We start from the raw sequence: 16,154 nt of genomic DNA, 5'->3' as shown, positions 1-16,154 counted from the left end.
CACACATCTGTACCCTCACACATCTGTACTAGTCGTTCCTGACTCTAGGGGGCGGTGCTCATCTCTGTTTCAAAGCCGAAGAGCCAGCACTGTCTAAAGATGTCTCCGTGGTCATGTGGTCGGCATAACTAAATGCCAAAGGCGCATGGAGCACTGTTACCTTCCCACCAAAGGTGTTCCCTATTTTTCTACTTGCATTTTTACATGCTTTCGAACTGCTAGGTTGGCAGAAGCTGGGACAAGTAAAGGGAGCTCACTCCATTATGCACTGCTAGTGATTCGAACTGCCGAACTGTTAACTTTTCTGATCAACAAGCTCAGCATCTTAGCCACTGCATCCCTCTAGTACAATTTAGTGATGCCCAAAAATGTTCCACTGCCTCAACACTTACATTTCAAGGCAAAAATAGGTGCATATCTGAAAATATTGCAGATTTTCATGGTCATTGTTTTTGGTAAGGTCAGAATCACGGTCTGATACTATAAGGCAAAATAAGAAAAAATGTATTTGTGAACTGACAGGGTGTCAAACAAGATGATTTCTAAGATTCTTTCAAACCTAGTCATTGATTCTATGGATGTCTCTGTACATGGAAGTCTCATTATAATGTAATTCCTGCTTTCTTTCCAGCAGTTTAATAACCACAAACTATATGTATAACTCATGCTATTGGCTGTCAAAATAAGCATTCCAATAACACTTGAACTCTTATTAGAAAATCCAAATTAATGCTCAAGCATTTCCACATATGTTCTTTTCATGATGTGTTTAAATGATAAACAATGAAGCCCCAGAATAAAAGCTTTCCCATTGGAAAGCATGTATCTGATCCTACATTTTGAAGGATGGAGGGCGGAGCAAAATGGCCATAGAATGACCGCATTTTAGTGACCTTTTAATTTTTCTATTTCAGTACTCTTTTAGTTTTAAAATAGCTTGTTTTATTTACGTCAATTAGTAGTTTTATTTCTTATATTGGTATTAGTAATTTAAGAACTTGAGAATTAAGATTAGTTGGTGTTTTATAGTCTGGAATCCAACAGCTTTAGACATCTGCTGATGATTATGAGGCAGCAATGGCTATAGGAAAGTAATGAAAAAGAATTCCCTTAGGAAAGTCCAAAGGAAGGATAAGTTTAAAATGATGGAAAGAGAAAATTCCAAACATTCTGAACATTAAGGCACCAGAGCTAACTCTGAACTATTTGTTCCAGCATAAGGACACAGTATGTAATTTTTCTTGTCCTTCCTCTCTGCCCTCACAGTCTTTGCTAATAAATCCTACACCCTATTTCATTAGGAAATGATTTTTTCCTCTGGTGAGAAGTTTTCTGTAGGAGATAAGATGGTAGTACCCTTTGAAAGCCACAATAATTTAAATATGAATGTATGACTTGATGGCTAAAAATTGGCTTTTAAAAACTACAAGAGTTACAGGTAGTCTTCAACTTACGTCCAAAAGTGGGACTGGAACCTCTGTCACTAAATGATGCAGTTATTAAGGGAGTCACACCCAATGTTACGACTTTTGTTTTAACCAGGGTTGTTAATTGTTTCATGGTGTTTTTAAATGCCTCTGGCTTTCCCCATTGATTTTGCTTGTCAGTAATCCCCTAGGAAGGTAGCAAATGACTACTGCTTGTCCCCAGGACACTAAAAGTGTTGTAAATTCATGTCAGTTGCTAAACGCTTCTCATGACTGTAGCGATACTGCAACAGTCAAAAGTGCAAGGACCAGCACTGCCATAACTTTTGGTCATTAAACAAATGATTGTCATGGATGAGTTATTTGTTCAGGGACACGGGATACTGTTCCAGACTGCTGCCAATAGTCTTAATGGGGAACAAGTGGCACACGGGGCAACCAGCACTATACTCCTAAGACTTAATTGCAAAATATTATCCTGTTTTCCCGAAAATAAGATCTCCCCAGATAATAAGCCCAATCGGGCTTTTGAGTACATGTGCTAAAATAAGACTTCCCTGAAAATATTGCAACACAGCAGCAGCCATGAGATGACCATGGCCGCGTCTCCTGCACCTCAAAAATAATAAGACCTCCCCGAAAATAAGGCCAAGTGCTACTTTCAGGAGTCAAAATAGGATCCTGTCTTATTTTTGGGAAAACACGGTAGTTAATATCAATCTCCAGCTTCCCAGATGGCATGGATTGAAAGAATATTGACCTTTAGGCATTATGCACTGCCTTCAATATTTTTTCAACTTAAAAAAACAATTTGTGAAGGGTTTTCAAATTGCGCTTCTATGTGTTTTTCACAATAGCTTTTAGCCTCTGCTAAATCCTGGGAGGAGAGCCAAGGCAGGATGGCAGAGTTCGTAATCTCAGCCAGCAATTTCTTACACAGCAGCTCCAACAACTCCAAGGTCAGGCCCAGATAAGCACAGGAGATACAATCCCTTGATTTAATTAAAGGAAAGACACAAATATCAGTCAACCCTGAAGAATGAAGAATAACCAGCTCAGTCGTTTAGAACAAAAAACAATTGCACATAAACTCAAAGCAGTTAAATCAAGGCTTTGGTCAGTGACTACTGCAACTGAGTTTCTCAATGTTTCATCACTGCCCTCCAGTTGTTGTCCTGTTGAAATGCTGAATTCTCTGAGTGCTTAGGTAAAGGTTCCCCTTGCAAATATGTGCTAGTTGTTCCCAATTCTAGGGTTAGGGTTAGGGTCATCTCCGCTTCAAAGCCGAAGAGCCATCGCTATCTGAAGACGTCTCCATGGTTATGTGGCCGGCATGGGTAAATGCCAAAGGCACACGGAACGCTGTTACCTTCCCCCTCAAAGTGGTCCCTATTTTTCTACTTACATTTTTAAGTGCTTTTGAACTGCTAGGTTAGAAGCTGGGGCAGTAACCTCACTCCGTTACGCAGTGCTAGGGATTCGAACTGCCAACCTTTCTGATTGACAAACTCAGCATCTTAGCCACTGAGCCACCGTGTCCCTCTGAGTGCTTAACAGCCCCCTAAAAGGTTTTCCAATGTAAATTTATTTAAACAGCCCCCTAAAAGGTTTTCCAATGTAAATTTATTTAAACAAATGAAGAAAATACCAAGTAGTTCAATGTAATGCAATCTTTTTATAACCTCCCAGATGATTAGCTCACAGGCAAAAAGCCCTTACAACTGGATGGTCAACAACAGACTTGTCAAAGGCTTCTCAGGTCCATTCCCACAGGCTTCCCCCTGAATAAATCTTGATTTTATTCTTCCAATGACTGCCCATTAATAATTTGATATTCCTCCTTGCAAGATAATTCCATAGGACTACTGAACATGGTCAGCCTTTTGACACTCAGCCCTTATTTACTCTATCCATGAAACTTCCCCTATGGAATTACTCAGGGGTGGGCTTCAAAACAGCAACAGGTTCTGTGCCTGGCTGCGGGTGAGCATGGCCATGGTGGGTGTGGCCTAGTGAGCCTGCTCTACCATGGTGGTGGGTGGGGGATGGTTTTGCCTTCTCCAGGCTCTGGAGGCTTTCCCTGAGCTTCTGGAAGGGCAAAAACTGCTTTCCCCAGGCTCTGGATGCCCTCCTGAGACCAGAAATAGGCCCGTTTCTGGCCTTCTGGAAGGCCTATTTTTCTCCCTCCCCGAGTCTCCACGTGGGCCCTCCACTTACCTCACATCCAAAATGGGCTGCTTGGAGACTCCTGGGAGGGGCAGGGTGGGATTGGGGGGGGCAGGGCCCAGGCAGGGATGGGATTTGGAGGTTCTCTGAACCAGCTATAACGTTAGCTATGGGTTCTCCCGAACCTGGGCCTCAATTCACCACCCACCTTAATTGGCAACAGGAGACCTCTCTCATCCCCATCACCATTTTTTTCAAGCCAAATTGTTGGCTGAGAAAGCCAGGAAATTGAAACTACATCTTGCTAATGCTCTTTCTTCCCTCTCTTGGAATGTAGCTGGTTGGGCCCTGAAACAAGCAGACTTTCTAAATATATAAGCAACTCCACCACAGGTCACTCAAACTTGAAACCAGGTTGGTATCTTACTATTCTAGTTAGGTTTCCTGGTACATGTATATTAATAGATGGGGATTTCAATGCAATAATAATTATAAAGGACTCTATGAATGTTTTAATGGCTGACCTTCTGAAAAACTGAACCATCATTTATAAGGAAAGAGCAAATAAAATTCAAATGAATTGGACAGCTCTTTGCAATTTTTAAAAGATTTCCTATACCTGTATATTTTCTGTTACTCTAGGACTGTGTGATGAATCTAGCAGTCCTTAGTCTATATCCCTGAGGCTCACACTCAAAATTCTTTGTGGTTTTTTGCAACCCAGAGTTTTTTGTTGTTGTCTAAGCTGCACCCTGTTGACAATTATAGATATTATTAACAGAACCTGGAAGAGAATGATAATATTAAAAGAATGGTGTTTCTTGTTTTAAAGATAGCACCATATATATGTTAATGTGCATATTCTGTTATAAGAAACAGCAGCAGAGAGGACAGCAGCAAGTGGGTTCATTCCTATGAGTTTTGTCAAAAGAACAGATTCATTGGATCTTTTCTGTAAAGTTTTCACTAGATTAATGTTGGTAAACACAAATTTTTGTTTCCTAAACTGAAAAAAATAATCTACCTATAGCCATTCTAATCTAAGGTTGGGTTCACAAACATGAAGTCATGATAATTTATGAAATCTTGCGCTCAAAACCAAGGAAAACACAATTTGTAGCAAGTAATGCATTCTGAACTTGTTTATTAGCCCTTTCCCCAATTCTCAATATTTATAGAAGGGACAATAGAAGGTACCAACTATTTCAGAATGTAGGGGATGAAATATTTACTTGGCAAAACTGCATGCATGCACCTGAACAGCAGGGATTAAATTCTAATTTTCACACCAAGCTCCACTAATTTTGAGAGATAACAATTACCTGAATACTCACCAATTTTAAGGGCCTGGCTGATTATTGAGGAGACCACCAATTTTATATTCCTTTTATTTATAACAACCTTGTTTTTAGTCCTTTTAAATAACTACCTAGAATTCAATTCTCTTTGTCCTTTCTCACAAAATTATTCAAAGCTTTAAGTCTTTTTTTGTAAATCCTAAATAGCAAAATTATCAAGGTTTCTCTTGGTTTATTTGAATAACCCTTTTAATTAAGATTATCAGCCAGTTTCATTTGATGTCCAGTACAGCTGCTTTTTCTTTATCGTTCTTGTAGCCTTTTGTTTTTAAATCCACTTTCAAATCAGTCCTATCTTGTTTCTCTTTCATAACATCTTTGAAACACAGTCTATCTATAGAGGTTGAAGACACTCTTAAAATTAACTTCTGTCTTGTTAAGAAATATTTTTTAATATATCCTGTGTTAAAATATTTTTCTCCATTCTAAATTAGTGCAATGTTATCCTTTGTTATCTTTACAGGGAGTCCTTATCTTATGGAACTTATTGGAACTGGAACTTTAGATGCTAAGCTTGAGTTATTCCCAACTTTATTCTTTTGCCAAGATATTCATTGGCTAATGGAGTTGTGGTGGCACAGTGGTTAGAATGCAGTACTGCAGGCTAATTTACTGCCACTAGTTTGATCTGACCAGCTCACGGTTGACTCAAGACTTCCATCCTTCTGAGGTTGGTAAGATGAGAACCCAGATTGTTGTGGGCAAAATGCTGACTTTGTAAACCACTTAGAGGCTGAAAAGAACAATGAAGCATTATATAAGTGTAAGTGCTTAACAGTGTCAATGTGGATTGCTGGGATTACCATCACTAAGTGTTGGACATTGTGCTTTAGTTGAAAATTGTTATTTGTAACATATATGGAAGATACTAGACTGGGGAAAACTAAGTTAAAGGATAAAACCACATTAAATAAACAATTATATTTCAGATGGCACTTGCCCATATCCTTTGGAAGTTATGACAGACTAGATGAGTAGAAATTGAATAGTTTTTACTTTAAAAAAAAGTATTTTAGTAGCTATGCACTTTAAATCCCAAGCTTGTACTGCATGGATACTGGCTGTAGGAATCAATGGGTGTAATCCAACAGACAGCTATGGTGGCATGAGGAAAGATGCTTTAGGCTAAGTAGCTTGTATTTAGAAGGGAGAAATCTCCCTTGAGTTCAATAGGGCTGTGTTTATGCTCATACAGAATTGCTTCACATTGACTTTTGCAGTGAACACAGTTGAGTAATGAATATAGTCTTTCATTTACAATCACAATTAGAATCGAAACTTCCAATGCTAAGTGATGCAGTTAAGTGAGGCATCATGTGACTGTGCCCAATTTTATAATCTTTTTGTTTCAGTTGTTAAGTGGATATGACTTTCCCCATTGATTTTGCTTGTTGGAAGCTGGCTGGAAAAATCCCAAGTGGCAATCATGTGACCCGGAACACTGCAACCATCAGAAATACATGCTGGTGGCCATGTACCCACATGAGCATTGGGATGTTGCAACAGTCATGAGTGCATGGATCTGTCATAACCACTTTTTCCAGCATCATAACTTTAAATGGTTGTTAAATGAATGGTTGCAAATTGAAGATTACCTGTAGTGCAGTTACAGATGGTAAGCAATAACTCAGCTTGTTGACCGTTGTTTCAGTATTATGAAGTTATTAAAAACTAAATGCTGAGTCCTTATTCTATATATTATAGCCAGGTTTAGCAACTTCTTGGAATTTTGAAAGTGACCAAACACTTATTACAATGCTTTTAAAGCCTATTACAACATTCTCAGCTGAAAAATATATCCAAATAGCAGCACTTCTGAGATAGTTTGATGTGTCAGCTTACCTTTTCCTGTTTTTGAGGTTTGTCTGTTTAATTTATAGTTATCATGTACAAAGAAGTTTTTAATTCTTGAACTGTATCTTTGAGAATTAAATCCTATCAAAGTTCTGTTTCAGAAACTGATTTGAGTTTTTATTAAAATCTATTCCTCAATTAGCCAAGACACTTTTTATGGTGTGTATTTATTCAAATTATGATGCTCAGTACAATAATTGATTACAACACAGCATTCTTACCATTTTTGTAAATAAATAGCACCTGCACCATTAAATATCCAGATTCTCCCTATATATGTTCTTGCATAATAAATGTGTGAAAGAGTCAAGTATGTAAAAAGCTTTTATCTGTAATAAAATTTGTCCAATATGCCAACACAAACATGATATAGATACATATAAATAAAAAAGCATGGATTCTACATATTTAGGGATGGAAGAGAATACAGATATTTGCCATTTTTAAAAAAATTATGCATGTTTGTATAAATAAATATCACCTTGAAAACAAATTCAGAATGTTTAGATTTTATTTTGAAAATGCTAAAATTATAGACTACAGTGTTAATTATGTTTAATCAATTTTATTGTGCTTCCATTCCCTAGCAAAAAGATTGATTTTGGAATAGAAGCAAAAGCTTTCAATGTAGATTTTAATTGTGAAAGAAATAACACATCCTCTTGAGGTTCATGTATGACTACTGAACAATGGTCTAACATTACATTACAGTTCAAACCTATTTAACATCTAATGCTACAGATGATCTGTTTGCTAACTAGAACTTTCAAAAGCTAGCAATAAAAAAATCACTCTAGACCAAGCAGACTTGAATTAATGACAAATTATAATAGAACAACAATTAACAATTGTGTAGCTTTTTTATTAGACAACTAGATTAATTGATTTGAATTCTGATTGTAACATATTTTATCAAAAGGAGTCTGCTCAGTAGAATTCAACCTTACTTTCTTAAAGGGTCTAGATTTTTAATTGGCATGGGTTACCCCAATCATCCAGAGTTAATTCACAAATATGTGAGCTGAAATATAGGAAACAAAAAGTGCTCCTAGATAGTGAAATTTTTAACAAGTAAAACTGAGTAATATAAAACTATGTTGCTTTCTAAACTTGTATTAAGAGAATGATTTCAGTAAATGCTCTTATTGCATCTAAATGAACCAATTATATGAATTCAGTTGATTATATAGCAACCTCCAAGCATCTGGGAATTCATGGATAAGCAGGCCTCTTAACTCCCAAAGGAAATTACAAATAAGGTTTCACATTTTATGTAAATCATTCTGAAATAATTGGTCCAGGTCTGAACTGAGACACACATTTTAGATGTATACCAAAGAAATAGGACTACTCTGTTTCGAGTAGAAGTGATTTCAGGAGTGAATATCAGCAGCTGAGAGAAAATAGTGAGAGAAGGTGCTGGGAAGTTTAGGGCCCAGGTGGGCAATGCTTGCTGGAACATCAGCAGTGGTGGCTGAAAGGAAGGAGGAAGATCTGGTAAAGTCAGGGGCAAAAAGGACATGCTATTCTAGAATATCAGTAAAGCTGCTGAGGGGGGGGGAATACAGGGGAGAAAAGACTCTTATTTATTCTTTACTAGAAGCTGCAGTGTAGAAATGGACAAAGGGGTGATATGTACTAATCTTACCCTATTCAAATTTCATCCAAAACCTAGAATAAATAAAGCTAAAGCTGGATTGTGAAGGACCAAAGAATATTTGCAGAACCTACAAAATGAAATGGAAACAAAATATTATTTCTGATTTATACACATCTCTAATTTTTACTGCCCTAATATAAACGGATAGGGGAATCCATATCATTTTTAACATTTAAAAATGGAAAAATATTCAGTTGTCTTTTGAAATTCCTAATACTGTAGAGATTGTTTCTATGTTGTGTATTCGTGATAATTTGTAAAGATAACTTTCATTTAGAAGGTGGCTGCTAACAAACCCGTCATGATTATACAATAAGCAAATATCATTAATATAATAGAACATAAATTGTCTATCCAAACTGCATGGCTCATTTCCTTCTGCCTATGCAGAAACTACAAGTTCTACTATTTTCATCCATGTAGCATATAGCAAAAATATGACGCTCCAAACTAAAATTCTTAATAACAGACTGACTGTTGTATTTTTCATGCTATATCATTCTAATTATTTGTTAATGGCAACCAGACTAATAAGGGCTTTCTTAATATTTCCCAAATGCACCTGTTTAGATCAATAATGATAGTATAGAGATTAAAAATGTTCAGTCTGCACTTTATGACTATATGAAGAGAATTGAAAGAACCATTAGGACTTCAATACACCAGTATGAAAATGCATTTACTGAAAGACAGCATTCATTATCTTCACTGTGTCAAATATCTGAACTATAAGCTTGACGCCAGAATTCACATTTCACTTTGCCTTGTTCTGTGAGATGGTGATGAAGTAGGTTTCAATTTATTCTTCTCTTAAGTTAGGTGCGTGTAGAAAGTATTTCTTTATGATTATACTTTAGAGTCAAACATTTTCTAATTATGGTCCTACTACTGTCTTCCAAAAAGCCTCCAAATAAAAGATTTAAACATTTAATGTTAGAAATGTGGTGCACCTTGACTACAATAGACAGTCTTCTTGGAAATGCAGAAGTTCACGCAAAAGGTAGAATATCATCAGGAAACAAACGTGGATTCAATTTTTTTGAGAATGAAATGCAAAAAGAAAAATGTAGGCTGCTACTACTCACATTATCATAAGCATGACTTGCATCTTGGGCAAATTAAAACAGATTTTCATCCTGTCATCTGAAGTAAAAAAAAATTGTTATCTTGAAGATGTGTCATTTTTCAAAAACAGCATGGCAATACCATTTTGCTTTCATTGTAGCTAACTGTCCTTCAAACATCTACATACTTTGGTGGACTGTAAAGCCAACTTCATATGATTAACCATTTTTTTTTAAAAAAACCTTATATACTAATAAAACTCCATAATGGCCTGCACGTTAACTGTTGCATCTGAGAAATTATAATATTCTATTGTTGCTGAAAATATACGTATATGTAGCATTCAGAAGAGTACAGTTTAGATTCTTTGTAGAAGGTTCTAAGTTTCATATATAAATTGGATGATACTGTTTGTAGCCAAGTTTCTTCCTACAAGTTGGGCAAGAATTAGAATTTCTTAGAGAATCACGGAGACACTGGCTACAGAAGACATGGCCACATTTTGTTGATACAATGAGCCGTCCATTCTGAATAATCTCTGAATAGCCATCCATGCAAATTGGGCAACTCACAGTACCTGAACGGTGGGAACTTGGAACATCATCTTCTAACAATTCCAATTCTTTACTTAGTGTGCTAGTTAAAATCACTTCATCTCTTGGTTCATCGTCATCACTACTTAATATACAGCTGTCAGGGAGTTGATTTCTAAATTCTTGATTTTGTGGTTGACAAACATTTTCTTCAACAATCACAACTGAATCATTGTGTGTCAAATCAACTACTATTGGTTCTGAAGATTCACAAGTTAGGTCAACTACTTCTTCACAAGTGTTAACTTCAACATCAATTGGTTCTTGGGAAGCTGTTTCAGAACCTGTGTTACTAACTGCGCTTCTTTTACAAGTTTGTCTAGAATTAATTGTTCCTCCACAGCGCTTTTTCTGTAACTCGGCCTTCTTCATTCTTTCACTAGGAATCGAGTTGGGAGCTGTGGCAACTACTGGCACAAGACCATTTTCAGTGCTAGAAGAAGCTATGTTGGTACTGGGAGGCTGCAAGAAGGCTATGGTAGAAGTAGATGGTGTTGAGCAGGAGAAAGAGGAGCAGGAGGGAGCAATATTGGAAGATGGTCCTACAGATTTGACCTCAAAGACTCCAGCTAGGCTTGATGGGCCAAGGCCTCCTTTTTTATTTTTCCGACGCTTGGTCCCACAGCGCTTGGTATCAGCTGGGCTCATGGTTGGCTATAGGCAGGGAAAACCAAATTCCCAATAAACAAGCAGTCTAGGAGTAAAAGAAATATATGAGTAAAACAGATGAAAGTAAAAATCCACTACATGTGCTTCCAACTGATGAACCAAAGAACAAGAGTACTAGCCATACTTTACTATGCAAATTATTTTTAAACACCACTAATTTTCTTTGTATAGATCATTATCAATGTTATTTATTGTTATAACTGAAATTATACCTTTTGACCAGGAACAAAGGTAGCGCGTATTGTATGCCCTTAACCCATTTCCCCCCCATAACAACAAACCTGTGAGATAGGCTGAGCTGAGAAATAGTGACTGAATCAAAATTACTTAAGATTAAAGTTGGATCTTAACCATCACATATGCTGGCTCTAAATTTAGTCAGTTTCTAGTCTTATGTTATAGTTAGAATAGCAGTTCCTATTATTTCTGGAATGTAAATTGCATAAATACATTTATTGCCTTAGTGCTTACCCAAATAAGCTTATGTTTAAAGTAGGCTTATTTTTTCAGTGAGTCAACAGTAAGTAAAGTTGAAAGTCTGCAGATTTATCAACAAAAAACTACGTAAGTCACCAATAGATCTATATTTAACAAGAGCCAGAGAAGATAGAAGCAGAATGTTCATATTTATTTAGCATTCTCAGTCTAAAGAATTGTTTATATTCCACTTCACTGAAAAAATAGCAAGCAGAATATTTATTACAAATTCTGAAAATAATGTTTCTAATGTTTAGAAATTCTAAAGTATTACAAAAACAAAATTTAGGTAATACCTATATTTTTAAAATCTTAATTATGCCAGTAAAAGTTTGATGAAAGAAGAATTTACAGGACTACTCCACCACGTGTAAAGGAGTGAATTTTGAATTTGAATAAGATTTGCCTAAGAATAAAATTATTTTAGATCAGGGCTATCACGCTCGCGGCCCATGGTCTGGATGTGTCACGTGCTGGCCAAGCCCATGTCTGGTTTAGCGAAGCGGAAAAAAGTTGTGATACATCATGTAACGCCACTGTGACACCACGAGTTTGAACCCCTATTCTAGATATATCAGCAAGTTGAGAAGAAATTGACTATGAATGGTGAAATCCAGCTTCTAGTCCCGCCCTACACATCAGAAGCCAGCTGGGTGACTTCGGACCAGTCACTTCCTCTCAGCCCTAGTAGAGAAGGCCACAGCAAGCCACATTCAAAAATGTTGCCAACAAAAGATAAAAAATAACTCAAAGGCTTTCTTCACTTCAAACCCAACAAGTTAGCACAGGTTTTTAAAAATTCCAATTTAATATTTCTCTAAGCTATTGAAAAGCCAATGTAGGCTTTTACATGTTATTAACTATTGTGAAACTAACTAGTTAGCTTAAATATATAACTAGTTAACTACTATGATATATATAGTATGTACTATAACTAGTATATTTAAATCACAATCAACTACAACTAATTCAAGTTCAAAGATCAAATGCAATCATCAAATTCAGACAGGATGACAAGAATTACAAAATTGAAACAAGGTTATCCCAGTTCAACACAATTACAGGAAATCCAATGGGTCCACCTTTTATTTGAATTCATTCAGTGAATGGGGGGCACCACCTTTGAATAATTGATTTGCTTATTGTCAAAATATTTTGTTAAGAAATCTCTTATATTAAACCATGATTCAAATGAAAGTACTAACTCAACTTTCTGTAGAATTGGCTACGTGTGCCCGTTTATCTATTTATAAATATTAACAGAATGTCCTAACTTAGACAAATAAGGAACAGATAAGATATTTACACTAATTTAACCTTTTTATATTATTTCATTGCTTAAGCTAAAATCTACTTTAGTAATCAAGAAAAATAAACTCGGACTTTTTGCTGCTTTCATTTGATTGATCATTAGATTTGGAAATATAGCATTCCCACCACTAAAGAAGTGCAAGACTATCAGCTAGTTAACAACTGACAAATGAAACTGGACAAATTCTTTATAATCTTTATAATTCTATACACTAATTTATCAAAACTAAAATATATCTTCAGTCAATTCTCATTTGGTAGCAGATTTAGCCGTCAGCTGTCCCAAAGGAAAAATGAAAGCAGAGGCATATTCTCTGTATCAGATGAATTTTTTTGCAGCAGTTAGAAAAGATGATGATGCAGGTCTAGACAGACCAGTGGTTCTCAACCTTTTCTTGGATGGTCCCTTTAAATACCTTTTGTGACCATGGACCTCCAAGAATTAGGATTTAAATCATAAAAATTTTTCAAGCCTTTGTGGATTCCGTATGATGACATTGCAGCCTCTTACAGGCTCAACACAACAGGTTGAGAACTACTGAGATAGGCTATTGATATAGATCATTAAAAAGATGTGCAGTTTGAAGAGAAATGGACCATTTTGAATATACAATTGTCATCTATTCACGTTTATCATGAACATGTGAAATAAAAAACTACTAAACATTAAACTGGCACACAAAAAAAATATTCAATGCTATTACCAAAATGATTGCATAACCATCCTTAGAAAAACAAACTTGTTAAAAAAATAATAACATATTTTATATATTTCACACAACAGCATTACATTCAACAGGAATCATGAATCAGTCTAAAATTTTTAAATTACTATTGTTAAAAGATAAGCAGCTTTTTACTCCAAAAATATTTTCACTTTCTGTTTGACAATAAAAAAACTAAAAAGGCAACTGTGAGCTACTCATAATGTAATGCCTCGGAAACAGAAGCAAATACTAATTTGCTATATCTGCTATCTCTTCTCTTAATGACTGTTTTCAATTACTGCCAAATGGTGTTGTCCTGGTTTGAATATACCATATTATTTCCCCTCCCCCCATCTAGTTTTGTTGCCTCAATTAAACCAATAGGCAAAATATCCATAATGATTTGCAGCAGGAGTCAGCTGGGGATGTAGGGTAGATTCTGATTTTATATACATGGTTATTTTTTTAGACTAGTCTTGCCTTCCTAGTATATCTTATTTGCACAACATACAAATTAAAATAGAAATATATTGTAAGGCACAAGGATAGAATAGTCCAGAAATGAGGGAGACAGATCCAGCCATGATGCTAATCAAGTCATGGAGTATTAAATATGCAAGGTACCTTGCTTGAGAATTAGATCTGTTGCTTAGTACATGAGAGTGGCAGGATGAGAACAACAAAATAGACAAATGCAGGGAAATGGGCAAAAATAATCCCATTTATGGGCAAAAAGAAAAAAAAGCAGAAAATTGAAAACAGTAGGAGAAAATCTTTATTAGGCTACAGACCAAAATACAATAGTAGAAATGAAATAGTTGCTTTGGCAAATAAAGGGGCTAATAAATTAACTAAATAAGTAAATACAAATCTATACCTATAATTTACTATAGAATTAAAAATATATGTTAATCTCAGTCATAGTGATTACCTCAACCAAATTCTATAAAAACTAGAGCTAGGGGCTCCTTTTTGTTGCTATCAGTCATCTACATTGGTTTTAATTTTATATCATTCTGTTAAAATATATGAACCAAATCCAATGAATACAAATAGTAGGAAATTTTCATTTCTTTAACACATACCCTACCAGGGTTTAAATTAGAGAAATGTGTGTATAAGGGGGGTAAGGTGAAATTTAATATTAAGGTTAGCTGAAGTTAGTTAACTAATCTGTTTGTGTTCCTTGTATTCAATCTATGTTAACTTTACGTATTCAAATAATGAATGCATAAAGGTATGATGGTGTTCATAACATTTTCAAATGAACTGATTTTTATCACCCTGCTTATATAAGAAATTCTAAGATCCACCTTTAATTTAACTGAAATAATTTCTCCTGAGATAATTGAGAAACCTTTTAAAGTTAGTAGTGCAAGGTGATGCCTTAACTTCTACATCAAACTGGCTCTCATAACCCTATATGCAAATTCTTCAGAGTAATAGCCACTGACTATCTCTATTTCTTAGGAAATAATCTTCAGATCCATAGATTTAGAGAAAAGTATTTTTACTAGGAAAGAACCAAAAGCAAGAAATTTCAGGCAATGGAGGCAAAGCGCGCAAAAACAGCAACTTGAAACAAACTGTATAGCCCAACCCCCTTGTAGCTAGGCAACCATAGACCACTGAATACCAGAGCTAGCAGATATGGCCTTGGACAGATAAGAAAATTCCAGGCCGTAATTGCAATGCAATGAAAATTCTCCACTGATTCCCATTTAGAATACTTAGTGTTTCACTTTTTAGAATTAATTTAAATGTTATTCAATGGATATTTTCCATTTTGCTTCATTAGTTTTTGTCTCTTAAGCTATTTATCGCTTTGCATTTTATGCCTGCTACTTAACATTTGATCTTAATGGCAGACTCTTGGTAAAAATGAGAAAGCAAGTCACAAGGGAGAAAGTATTATCCTAGTTATCTGAAATGTGTGCAGTTATCCTCAGGAGCACCTGGGGATGCTGTGTGATGGAAAGGCAATCATGCTTTTTTTTGTCTACAACAGCACAGCAGTCATTTTACTTTCTAAGCCAGCATAAAAACAGCAGAAGAGTGTAGAGCCTTCCGCTTTACTATGGCTAGTATTTAGGTGGGGTTCCGTGGTTAGAATGCAGAATTGCAGGCTAATTCTGCTGACTGATTCTCCCTGGCTCAAGATCAGCTAAGCCTTTTGAGTTCGGTAAAATGAGGACCCAGACTGTTGAGGGCAATATGCTGACTGTTAACCGCTTAGAGAGGACTGTAAAGCAATGTAAAGCAGTATATAAGTCTAAGTGCTAAGTACTTTTTTTCTACCTAAAGAACCATTCAATTTGGTGGGAGAGAAGTATGTCCATTAAAAATTATTATTCTTTGGAATAATTAGAATGTAATTCTATGTATTTCTTCCATTAGTTCTCTCTCCCATCAATATATTATCTAAGTGTTCTAGTTAACAGTCACCGTACTGTCAACAATTTACTGTGCAATAATCTTGGAGGAGGTAAGATAATGATTTTATCTTGGAATGGCACTTGGCATTCTTCTATGCTGTCTAGATGGTTAAGGTATCTGACCTTGCCATTTCTATGTTTCGTACAGGAAGTCCTTGACTTAAGGTCGCAACTGAGCCTGAAACAAGACAATTAAGTAAACTTAATTTTGTCCCATTTTACCACTTTCTTGCCACAATTGTTAAGTGAATCACTGCAGCTGTTAAGTTAGTAACAAGGTTGTTAATTGAATCTGGCTTTCCCATTCTTTGCTTGTAAGAATGTCACAAAAAGTAATCACGTGGTCCCGGGACACTGCAACATGCTAGTTGACAAACATCCAATTTTTTATCACATGATCATGGTTATGCTGTAACAGTTGTATGAAAAACA

The 16,154-nt window shown here is 35.8% G+C and overlaps 1 protein-coding gene across 6 annotated transcripts in view; it reads right to left on the bottom strand.

Moving 5' to 3' along the window:
• Window positions 1–6,953: 6,953 nt before the first annotated feature.
• The window catches only part of LOC106543963 (E3 ubiquitin-protein ligase RNF4), an 11,223-nt gene continuing 2,022 nt past the window's right edge, over window positions 6,954–16,154 (bottom strand). For 4 of the 6 annotated variants that reach the window (XM_014060082.2, XM_014060081.2, XM_014060080.2 and 1 more), the window contains exon 2: window positions 7,117–10,817. In XM_014060082.2, coding sequence (XP_013915557.2) covers window positions 9,917–10,771 — 855 coding nt within the window. In that variant the 5' untranslated portion in view covers window positions 10,772–10,817 and the 3' untranslated portion in view covers window positions 7,117–9,916. Of the gene's footprint in view, window positions 10,818–16,154 lie in introns of all 6 variants that reach the window. The other 2 variants (XM_014060084.2, XR_015695635.1) reach the window with 2 other exon arrangements.

Source organism: Thamnophis sirtalis, unplaced genomic scaffold (genome assembly GCF_051295495.1).
Source record: "Thamnophis sirtalis isolate CommonGarterSnake01/CBP01778 unplaced genomic scaffold, rThaSir2_p1.2 scaffold_2, whole genome shotgun sequence".
In the NCBI taxonomy this organism is placed as follows: domain Eukaryota; kingdom Metazoa; phylum Chordata; class Lepidosauria; order Squamata; family Natricidae; genus Thamnophis; species Thamnophis sirtalis.
The sequence above is the reverse complement of the archived record's forward strand: the minus strand, read 5'-3'. Positions and strand labels throughout refer to the sequence as shown.